This window comes from Zeus faber (genome assembly GCF_960531495.2).
Source record: "Zeus faber genome assembly, chromosome: 2".
NCBI classification, from domain to species: Eukaryota; Metazoa; Chordata; class Actinopteri; order Zeiformes; family Zeidae; genus Zeus; species Zeus faber.
The window spans coordinates 46,215,114-46,227,260 of NC_137189.1; the positions used below are offsets into that span (position 1 = coordinate 46,215,114).

The 12,147-nt window shown below is 44.8% G+C and overlaps 1 protein-coding gene across 4 annotated transcripts in view; it reads left to right on the forward strand.

Moving 5' to 3' along the window:
- Positions 1–227: 227 nt before the first annotated feature.
- pex7 (peroxisomal biogenesis factor 7) overlaps positions 228–12,147 on the forward strand; it is a 40,958-nt gene continuing 29,038 nt past the window's right edge. For 2 of the 4 annotated variants that reach the window (XM_079996682.1, XM_079996685.1), the window contains exons 1-6: positions 233–312; positions 1,675–1,819; positions 2,655–2,712; positions 4,824–4,974; positions 5,214–5,291; positions 5,449–5,557. In XM_079996682.1, the coding sequence (XP_079852808.1) occupies positions 1,711–1,819; positions 2,655–2,712; positions 4,824–4,974; positions 5,214–5,291; positions 5,449–5,557 (505 nt within the window). In that variant the 5' untranslated portion in view covers positions 233–312; positions 1,675–1,710. Of the gene's footprint in view, positions 313–749; positions 783–1,510; positions 1,561–1,674; positions 1,820–2,654; positions 2,713–4,823; positions 4,975–5,213; positions 5,292–5,448; positions 5,558–12,147 lie in introns of those variants that run through there. The other 2 variants (XM_079996684.1, XM_079996683.1) reach the window with 2 other exon arrangements.

Here is a 12,147-nt window from a genome sequence, read left to right on the forward strand (position 1 = left end):
AACAACGCCCTGCGAGGCGGATCGAACCGCGGGACAGAGGAACTACGAAAGCGCTGCAGACATTTCGGAGCAACCGCCGTGAGAACGTCGCCGGTTACAACTCAACGGTTGCCTTGCGGGGCAGCGGCTCCCCACCGGAGCCGTCGTGTCTCCCCCCGGCGGCCGAGCCGCGGAGCCGCAGGCCGCGGGCCGCCGCGCCCTCCCCGCCGCCGTCCCTTCCGGATCACGTGACCACAACACGGAAGCGGTTGCGGGCGCCGGAGCGGAGCGACGTGAGCGACGCGCGGCTCCTCACCGTCCACCTCCCAGACGGTAACTCACATCTCCAAGCAATTACAAATGGACGCGGGCTAAACGGCCGCGTTTTAGGGCGTTTTACAGCCCCGCGCCCTCTGCCGCAACCGGCGCTTTTTCTTTTTTTTTCCCCCTTCTGTGCGCCTCCGTTCACGTCTCCAACTGAAGCGTTGAGTTGTTGGAAGGAAACGGAATCAACTCCCGAAAAAGAAAGAAAGATGAAGATCCCTCCGCACCCTTCTATGCCCCCCCCCCAAAAAAAAATGAAAATACGGCTCTGGAAAAACCTGTAACTCACTCCAAATGTCCAGGGGAACAACGGTTTTCCTTGAACATGGTTACTCGGCCCGAAACAACACGAATACGACCAGACTGTACACACAGAGTTGAATCCGCCAAAACCAGTGAAAATAAGATGACAAAAGCGACCAACCAACCCTAGAGGACAGGGCGTCTGATATGAATACGCGTGTAACTGTCGCAACCAAGTAAATACATAGCAATAATTATTAATAATTCCATAATAATATTTACAATTTACTATTATTATTGCATTATTAATGTTATTGTTATTTATTATACCCTACATACACATACCAATAACTTGTCCCGTGCATAGAATTGTATTTGTATATTCTGTATATATTTTGAATATACATATATTACTATTCCTATTTTGTATTGCCTTTTTGAATATGTGTATATATGGCCATTTCTATTTTTTAATCTTTATTTAATACAATTTTGACTTTAGTTTTTATTTTATATGTTTTTTAAATTTGTTTTAGATAGTTGGAGATTTGAAGTTGCACGTCCTTATCAGTGATCCCCACAATATTTTTTTTAACTATTAATTTAATTTCATATTATCACATGTTCAGCACAGTTGCTCCAGGTACGCATACCACTTTTTTAACCGCTGTGCTGAGAGCTTGCCATGGTGTCCCGTGAAGATGTTTCAAACTCCACGAATGCCCAATTTCCGACTTCCAAAATAAATAATGGAAATGAGCTTTTGTGTTGCAAGATCAAAATTGAAAAACTGAAAGCGAGGCCTACACGCCGTGGTGAAATGTTCAACTCTTCCTTTGAGATGCGGTTCCTGGCGACTCACTCAGAAATGACAGCAGTTTGATTTTCCAGACTTTTTAAAATGTCAGTCATTTGTAAAAACTCACCAACCTAAACCCATTCTGATTCTCCCATTAAAAAAAAGTCCTGGAAAATTATTTCTTGGAGACATTGGAAACCCGAGACCCAGTACAGGTATTGGTGTATCTCTAACCAAAGGCTTTTTTTTTGTGTGTGGATTTCAGTCGTGTAGAGGCCGCAGGTACCAGCTTTACCAAATTCCTAACAAATAAGGTGTGTGGTTTGCAGCAGAGCCCGGTGGGGGCCGCGGGGAGGAAGAGGAAGATGGTGAAGGTGTTCCGTGCTCCGGCCCGTCACGGCTACGCAGTGGAAGTCTCTCCCTTCATCCCCACGAGGTTGGCCTGCGCCGCCTCACAGTACTACGGCATAGCTGGTGAGTAATAATAATAATAACCATTAAAGCTGTAGGCAGTGATGAGCGGGTCCTCGGTGTGCGTGTGTCGGTGGGACCCGAAAAAAATCGGCTAGCAGGAGTTTGCGAAAGTACAAAGCTTAAAAAGGACCAAAAAGGGACCAAAATTGCACCTTTAATCAAATATGGCCGACTTCCTGTTGGGTGTCGGTGGCCGCAATATATATATATTTTTAAGTCTAGTGGTGTTACATAAGTGTACTGAATTTTGTGAGTTCTCATGGAAAAAGAGTGAATAGGTTTCGTGGTCGGCCATTTTGCCACGCCCAAGCACGGGACCCATAGAATATCACGTGACACACCAGGACTCACTTGTGTGCAACGTTTCGTGAGTTTTTCAGTGTCTTAAGGCCCCCAAAAAGCCAACTCGAAAAGGCTGAAGAACAAGAAGAAGAACGAGAAGAATAAACAGAGCAATAGCAATGATTCCTTGTCCCGCATTCTGTGGACCAGGACCCTAATAACAATACCATTTATTTATAAAGCACATTTCTAAAAGACTTGCTTTATATACACAGCAAAGTAGCAAGGATACAGTAACACTACAATAAAAAAAACATAAATATCAATGACAAGGGGGAAATAACAGCCAACAATGATATAAAGTGAAAAAATATTATAGAAAATATGCTATAAATAAAGATTAGATTTCCTCTTAAGCTTATGCTTTTTAACTTTATTTCATATGTAACAAAATAGGAACACAGCAAGTTCCACAAGCATAGGTCAAGTAAGTGTTTGTGTGTGTGTGTGTGTGTGTGTGTGTGTGTGTGTGTGTGTGTGGGTGTCCTTCCAGGTTCTGGCTCACTGCTTATCTTGGAGGAGACAGAGACTGGGATTTCTCTGGCAAAAAGGTATTATGTTATGTCTACTCCGCACTATGTTCTATCTTTCTCTCTCCATCTGTCTCTCTCTCTCTCTTTCTGTCTCGCTCTCTCTCTCAAGATTCAAGATTCAAGATTTTTATTTGTCACTTACATATACATACTTTTATACATATATGCAGTGAAATGTAATGCAACGCACCCGGTGACAGCACACAATATGTCCTAGGAAAAAATAAAAATAAAGAATTTCTTTCTAATAGGCCGACTAACTGACTCCTAAAACGAACTACAGTGAGTTGGATACTTATAGAATAAAATAAAAATATATAGAATAAAATACAATAAAAATAAAATGAAATAAAATGGAATAGATAGAGGGAATATGCCTATGTATGTACAGATATGTGCATTAAAGTGGCATGTGAATGTGAATAGAGTGAGGTAGTGTTTGGGATAATACAGCACAGTATACAACAGTACGGCGCAGCAATACGGCATCACGAACAACCCTGAACAGTGATACAGTATGCGGTACAGTATGCTACATACAGTACAGTAGGTAGTGGAGCCTATGTGTGTGGCTCAGTTAGGACCCCTGGTGAGGTCAGCATTGACAGTTCTTATGGCTTGCGGGAAAAAACTCTGTCTCAGTCTCTCTGTTCTCTCTGTGTGACTGCGGAGGCGCTTGCCTGACCGCAGCAGCTGGAACAGTCCGTTGTTGGGGTGATGAGGATCCTTCATGATCCTACGGGCTCTGCTACTACACCTCCTGGTGTATAACTCCTGCAAGGGGGGGAGGGTAGTTCCAGTGGTACGTTCAGCTGAACGCACCACCCTCTGCAGGGCCCGCCTGTCCTGGGCAGTACAGTTCCCAAACCAGGCAGTGATGTTGCCTGTCAGGATGAAAAAGAACCCTCTCCTTGGAGCCGGATCATCTCTAGCTCTCTCCATCTCTCTGTGTCTCACATACCCTAAATTTCACCCTAGACTGGTGAAGCTGTAAACTTTAGGCCTGAAGGGCACGTCACACCAAATGGGTCATCATAACCGACAGTTATGGTGGTTCGCGAGGTTCGCGTCACAAAATATTAGGGCTGTTGGGGGGTGGGGGTGCAGCTCTCCCTATGGGCGATATAGGCGGCTGCCTCGGGTGCCATCCCGAGTAGGGGTGCGTAGAGGGGGCGATCGGGGCGCGATTTGCGCACCCGTCTCCCTCTGGGTCCCTCGGGGTCCCCGCCATCGGCGCGTCAGAACAGTGTCTTTTTATTTTAGATGAAGGTTATTTTGTTTGACGTCTCCTTAAGGAACGAAACGAGTGCGTGTGGACGGCACGGAGCGAAACCGTGCGTAACGGGGACACTTTCGCCGCGACTCTCTCCCCGGTCGCCCCCCATGCGCCATGCGCAGAAAATAACGTTTACGAGTCAGGCCCCGTTCCTCCGCCTCCCCCACGCTGTTTTGACTTGTTTTATTTGGAGGAACGGGGCACGGCGATCGTAGCGCACGGAGAGCCGTGTTGGATTCACACATGTCAAAATATATTTATGATTCATCTCATTTATAACTTATCATTGAAATGGTATCCCTGTGCATTTTGTAAGATTCTATCTGTTTTATCCTGTCACTCTAATGTACACTGACTGACAAAAGAAAACAATAAACGACTGCTCGACTTGAAGAATCTCAGTCGACTGACGTGTTTCCGGCTGATGATTCCCCTCTTAGACTTTCAGGGGGCAACACTAGAAAATATGTCCGGGGAAACGGGCGAGCTTGTTTTTTCCAGTACAGCAGCTGGACATCGACCATTTTCCATTAAATGGTCCACTCCCTTCATACAGTGTTTGCAAATGCTTAAAAAAATCACACGATCGACTTATAAAAAGAGATTTATTGATAATGAATATGGTGACAGCCAACGTTAATGTTAATAACGTCATTATATTATGTACACTGGGTTTTAAGCCCCGTTCCAATATAATAAAAAACCTGCCAGACGTGACTTGTTGGATGCGAGCCTCCAGAGCGATGAATGCACTTCCCGTTTGTTCGTCGTCCGTCCGTCGCCTTTGGTGCGAGGCCGGCTCGAGCGACGTTGTCAAACTCAAACTTTCGTGGTGTTTCATGTGCGCGCGTAGCTGTGAGTGGAGTGACGGTCTCTTCGACGTGGCGTGGAGCGAGAACAACGAGCACGTCCTGGTGGCGGGAGGCGGGGATGGAAGCCTGCAGCTCTGGGACGCGGCCAATCACAACGCTCCGCTCAGAGTGGCCAGAGAACACACACAGGAGGTGGGACTGCACGCACGCACGCACACACACATGCACACACACACACACACACACACACACACATATATATATACACACAAACAAAAATAAATAGGAGTCAGGGATCTTCATTTGTTCTGTGGTGATAAAACCTGTGTGTGTGTGTGTGTGTGTGTGTGTGTGTGTGTGTGTGTGTGTGTGTGTGTGTGTGTGTGTGTGTGTGTGTGTGTGTGTGTGTGTGTGTGTGTGTGTGTGTGTAGGTGTATTCTGTGGACTGGTCTCAAACCAGAGGAGAGAACCTGCTGTTGTCTGGATCCTGGGATCAAACGGCAAAAGTGGTGAGACTGCCTGTCTGTCTTTCTTTCTTTCTGTCTTTCTTTCTTTCTTTCTTTCTTTCTTGTGCACATTCTTTTTTTCATTCGTCGTTCATTGGCCAGTTCGTCCTCCCTCTCCTTCTTTCCCACTGCGCTCACAGCACTTTGTGTTTCCCGCCAGTGGGACCCCAGCCTCGGCCGCTCGCTGGCCACGCTCAGAGGTCACGAAGGGGTCATCTACAGCACCGTCTGGTCGCCTCACATCCCAGCATGCTTTGCGTCAGCCTCAGGTAAGGCCTCTCTTAATTATTCTTTCATTAGATTACGTGGAAGGAGTGGGATTCAATGTCAAGGCAACCAAAGAGGCAGGTGTGAGTGGTTCATTTTCATGAAGGCTCATGTGTGGTTCCACCGTGCAGCCACTAGGGGTCAGTGTTAGAGTCTTCATCAAGCAGTGCTCTCTATCCTCACTGGTGCGGATTTCCTTCTATGCTAAGATCCAGTATTCAACATAATTACAATGCTTGGTTTATTTTTGCTTGGACAGGCCGATGTCAGGAATTAGGAATGTCTATTACAGCGGTGGTTCTCAACCTGTGGCTCCCGATCCGAAACTGGGTCGTGGGTCCTATTGCGAGTTGACTTTCATTTGTGTGGTTTATCTTTCGTTTTGCAGTATTTTGTAACCGTATTGTGGAAGCTCAGGAAGTAAGTTGACAAAGTTTCAATGGCGTTTGATTGCAGGGTTCTTACCAGATCCTTGAGTGCTTGAATTTCATCCTCGAAATCGAATGTCCTAGAATACCTTGACAAATAGCCCCTTTTGTGCAGAAGTGTGAGACACTTATAACAGTAGATGACAATGAGATGAATACTAGATATAAAGATATAAATATATATACTAATAAAATTATAGACAATGAGACTAAGATTATATTATATTTCTATTAATAAAGATCACATTGAAAATGTATTTTATTTAATTTGTGGGAAGACCTTGAAAATTAAAAAAAGTGCTTAAACAAGTGCTTGAAAGTCCTTGAATTTTAATTTCTCAATGCCCGAATGAACCATGGAATTGATTTTTGTGTCCTGGATCTTTCAAGAGCATCGCGGATTTCTTCACTATTCATTTTATGAAACAAGTTTGAAAGGTTCAAATCTTAACTTGGATCCTGAGGTGCTTCAGATCACGGGGCCACGCTTCCTTATCTACGAGGCTTTAGTGAAGGGCATCACCTCCAACGTGCCCACGAGCAAAGCCAAGCGACGCCTCTCCGTTGTTGTTGCCAAACTCTTCATTTCAATTCAAATGCCTGACGTGACCCCAGTCGGTGCAAACCCGATCTTTGGTCTCACCGGACGTTCCCCAAAACCCCCCTGGAGAGATCACGCGCGGGAGCCAATAAACCGAACGTTATCGGCTCCGCTCGTGGGTTTTAATCCAGTCTCTCCGCCTCCTCTCTCTCCTCTTCCTCCTCCCCTTCCTCTTCCTCTTCTGCTCTTATCCACCAAAGCGTTGCGCGGCGTTCGGCTTCATCTCAACGACGCAATAAATCAATCAGTTTAGAACCGGCGGCGGCGCTTGGATTAGCTTATCCACTTCCAGGGAGCGTTTGGTAACTATCAGACGGAGGATTGCGCTGGAAGCCGCTCCATCAGATCACCGCGGCCGCCGCCGCGGTTGGGGGATCAGTTGAGGAGGTTCTAGCACCGGGTTCATTAGTTTGGGTTAATTGGTTCGCCGGAGTCGGTGCGAGAGCGGGATGAGACGTCGTCGATTACCGGGCACTTGGGGGGGGGGGGGGGGTCGAGTGTGTGTTATCCTTTCGTTTTAAAGTCTTATGATAATTGCTCATTGTGATAATGGAGGAAAAAAACAACAACAACCTTATAGCAATAATCTGTTATGATTGGGTTAGGGTTGAAGTATTATTACGTGTTTGAAACCGGCTGCATAGATATTCCTTCCCTCAGTATCTGTCGTGTTGAAAAAATGAATATATTATATATATATATATTCTGCAAATTGTCTTGGCCACAGAACAAGACAAAATGTTTGAAATTGGAGTTATCTTTATCGTATTAGTTATGTTTAGTTACTCTAATAACTCAAAGATGAGCGTCTTTCACTAACCCAAGGACACTTTACAATGGAAAAACAAAAAAACAAAACAAGACGGGCAGACAAATCGAAATAAATAAAGAACAGAAAAAAATAACCAAAAAGGGTCAGGGGCCGTCGGCCTCGTTGAACAGGTAGGTTTTGAGGAGGTTTTTGAAGGTGGCCAGGGATGGAGCATTTCGAATGTCAGCGGGGAGAGAGTTCCAGCGGGTAGGGGCCGCCACACTCAAGGCTCCGTCCCCGAAGGTTCTTAGCCCCGTGCGACGGGCGGAGAGCAGACCCGTGTCCGAGGACCGCAGCTTCCAGGACGGGGCGTAAGGGTGGAGGAGGTCAGCTAGGTCTGGTAGGTGGGAGTTATCGCAGCAGTTGTTGATGATTAAAGAATTAATAAGGAGTTGCATTGCAGGTTGAGAACTCTGTCCTAGATGCAATGACACAAATACTCTTGTACTTGTGTGCCCAGCATGCTGGCAGCACCGGTAAAAATAAATAATAATAATAATAATAATTTGTCCATTATGAACTAATCGTTCGGGAGTCTCACATCACTTATTTACTAGTGAGTGTTTTTCCAATATTAGTTGTGTGTAAATAGCACCAATAGTCATCCCCAAAACCTTGTCAAATTATTGATTTTGAGGTGTTAAAAATGTATTGTGTTTTTATTTTGCCCGGCCGTTGTTATAGACATAACACTTTCCGTTTACAAAAGACACTCAGTTATTCAACAGGTAAGACAGAAATGACGGCAGAATTCTGCCGCAAATAGAAATAGAATACGCAAATTAACCATAGTCGCTGTCGACAGAAAGGTAAACAAAAAAAAAAAGACATTTTATCGAGTTCCGTGGTTCGGTAAATAAAAAAAAAACCAACAAAGGATTCAGCCCCTGTCCGAGCGCTGATCTGGGGTCAGATACGCAGTGCAGGCCTGGAGCCCTCTAATCCATTTAACATAAACACATTACTGAAGCACTGACTCCGACTGCTCCTCCACCTTTTCCATCTGATAGCCTGCGTCCACCTGCCATCAGATGGAGCGCAGGAGTCGTCCTGATCCAATAATCACAATCTCACCGTCCCACTGCGGGTGAATGAAGCGAGATGCCGTAAAGTCAGCATGAAGAATAAGAAGAATGCACGCTTCTTTTTTTCCGCTGACGGTATCGTTAAACTCTAGACTCTATCCCTCTCTCTCTCTCTCTCTCTCTCTCTCTCTCTCTCTCTCTCTCTCTCTCTCTCTCTCTCCCTCCCTCCCTCCCTCCCTCTCAGTTTTAAAGGACAGGTTGACCGTTCTCTCTCTCCGTTCAGTTTTGCTGTCAGCTTGCTCTGTGTGACGTTGAGAATGGGAACACCTCGTCCTGAGTCGTCGGTGACAGCGGGATTTTCCCTGCGTCCCAAACTGCCGCCCCACGTCTACCGCCGCCACTCGCTCGCCCTGCATTTTGAGCATTTCCGACAACCCTCTCAATGACGAGGTGCGTCCCAATACCACGCGAAGCAAACCAGCCCCCTCCATTTCCCCCTTGGAACCCAATTGTGCAGACTCCAAGCTTTTAACCTGGAAGGCATTGAGAGTTGAGGCCCAGTTGCAGGACAGAGAATTTAATTCAGACAAATTTAAAAACGTTTTATATTATTTCATACATCGTTAGATGGCTGATTTTGGAAAAATATCATAATTCCATAAATCAGTCGATAAATCCCCGAGTGCTGATATCGATGTCAACCAGCCCAAAATGAATCAAAATCAAAATTAAGTTAATCCTACTTAAATTAAGAATTTAAAATTTACCAGAATTTAAAAATCCTTTTAGGAGACACATTTGAAACTTCATTTCAGGTGAATTAGTTGTGGAATAGGAAGGCCTAGACTACGGCCATGAAAGACCACACTCTGGAGGCCACGCCCATTAATCCAAAAATGTAATTACACCTTCACTCAGACCTAGATTAGTGCTAATCTTCCTCCTGGAAATCAGATGCTTTGAGGCAGGGGGGCGTGGTATTTTACAAACACAAATGCTCTGGACCAGACGGTTGTACCCAGGGATCCTCCCCCGAACACCATGGCCTGCAGCGTGCTCTGCTCTGTGTGTGCTGTGAAACATCCACCTGGTGTGTGTGTGTGTGCCTACCCCTGCACGTACACCATGCATGGTAATAAACGTGGACATCCTTCTGCTGCGGGGCAGAGCTTTTGTGTCACTCAACATTTGGATTTAATGGACGACTCTTGATTAATTATTGAACCAGCAGCTTCTACCTGGGACCATGGCACGTGCGCACGCACGCACGCACGCACGCACGCACGCACGCACGCACGCACGCACGCACGCACGCACGCACACATGCGATTAGAGTTAAAGTGTTTTTTCCCCATGAAGCACCAAATTCAAGATTTCATAAAATCTATAAACAGGATTAGATAACGACACGAAAAGACCCAAACACACTGTAAAATCACGCTGCTTGTATCACAGCCGGGAGCTGTTTGCACTGATAACGCACGCACGCACGCACGCACGCACGCACGCACGCACGCACACAAACGGGCCGGTGCTGATAGAGCACACCTGTCCTAAATTTAAAGTGTGGCACTTTAGGCCCCGAACAGCCAAGTAATGAAAAGAGAGGGACGATCAATAGATAGAGAGAGAGAGGGGGAGAGAGAGAGGGAGCACTAATAGTGTGCGCGGTTCTATTTGCTTATTATTCATTAGTGTAATTCGCTTTCTTTCCCCCGTCTTTGTTGTTCATGATCTTTACTGCTCTTATTGTTATTGTTAGTCAATATGCTAATGCTTGCTAATTGAAATGTAATTCAATCGTGCAGTATATGCTTAGGGTTAGGGTTAGGGTTAGGGTTAGGGCAGTACGTGTTAAATGATCACGCTAATAAAGCCAATTGGATTGGAGCGAGAGAGACAGAAAAATGTGTATACATTTTTAGGTAACCCTATTTATTTACATTTTAACGGTAATGTTGACACATTTTGCGCCTGTTTATCTTCAATTATTGCATTTATATTCTATACCCTGTTTTATAATTGTTAAACACATGTTTCCCATCCCTAAAAAGACAAATTACATTTATTTAAATTTAATTTAATTTAATTGAGAAAGAAAGCGGTAGCGGTAGACCTATAGAGTTCTCCCAGGACCGTTTCCCAATCTGAGGTTTGGGAAGCCGGGCTGGCATCGGGGGCTGATGATCCGGAAAGAACAGCGACCTTTACTCCCACCAGATGAACCGTGTGCAGTTTTAATGTCAGAGCCGCTCTGCCGAATGACCAAGAAGCCGAAAGTAGAGAAGTGAGCAGAGTCCTGGGTGGACAGCTTGGAAAAACACATGAATATAAACCAGAAGGAGGAAGGCTCTGAAAATCACTTTCCCTGGTGAATAAAGGTTAAACAACATGTGTTATGGTTTTCTGATGCGTGTAATACCGACCCGTTAAAGTCTTTATTTATTTGGGACTACGCGGAGACTTCACACTGGTTCCCCAGTCTTGACCAAAATACTTTTTTTCTAATCGGACCAAATACAAGACAGACGTGGATATGTAATATTTCACAGAAATAATTGTGCAACAAATAGAATAAATAAATGAATGCATTTAATAATAAATTATTAAGACATTTAAAATAATAATATTTTTTAATAACTTTAATTATAATAATACGTCAAATTGTGTGGAGATTTTATCGAAAGAAATAGGATACATAAATTAATAAGACATTTTGAATAATATTTTTTATGTTGTTTATAATAATGGAAAATAAACCTATTAAGTGTGATTGATTTAACATTTAAATGACCGTATAAAAAAACCCATTATTTTTATTTACTCTTTGAGTCACTCTTGACTTTGAAGATAGCAAGAGAAAGAGGAATAATAGAAGAATCATCAATATTTTAATCTCACGAGTGCAATGCACTTAACACACACACACACGCACACACGCATGCAGGGAGTGGTGACGACACACACACACACACACACACACACACACACACACACACACACACACACACACAGACACATGCAGGGAGTGGCGATGACCCGAAGACACACACACACACACACATACACACATGCACATGTAATGGTGAAATGGAAAATTTGGTCCTCTGCGAGAGAGAGAGAGAGAGAGAGAGAGAGAGAGAGAGAGAGAGACGGTGTGTGTGTGGGTGTGTGAGTGTGTGTGTGTGTGTGTGTGTGTGTGTGTTTGAGAGACAGATTGCAGATGCAGGGATTTTAATGCAGATGGTGTCAAACTCGTATTAGAGCGTATAATGGGAATTCCATCCTCTCCTCTCCTCCTTCCATTCTTTCATCTTTTCTTCCTGCCCCCCCAGCACCATAATCCAGGAAATTGTGTGTGTGTGTGTGTGTGTGTGTGTGTGTGTGTGTGTGTGTGTGTGTGTGTGTGTGTTTGTGTGTGTGTGTTAATCTTCAGTATGGTGTAATCCGCCGTCTGCCACAAATCAAAGCTTCGGCGCTGGTCCTTCCTCTCCTCTTCTCTTCCCCAATTCAAAACACTTCTAGATTCATGCCTCCAGAGCGCAATTCAAGCCGAGCGGCTGCAAACAACCACGACTCGCATCATCTCATTTATACACATCGAATACATAGCTGAAAAGACCTGAGGTCGCATCATGAACACGTACAGGTGTGCGCCTTCTCTTCTCGTCTCCTTTCTTTTCATCTCCTCCCCCTTCTCATTCTTCATCGTTTCAACCCAACGCAG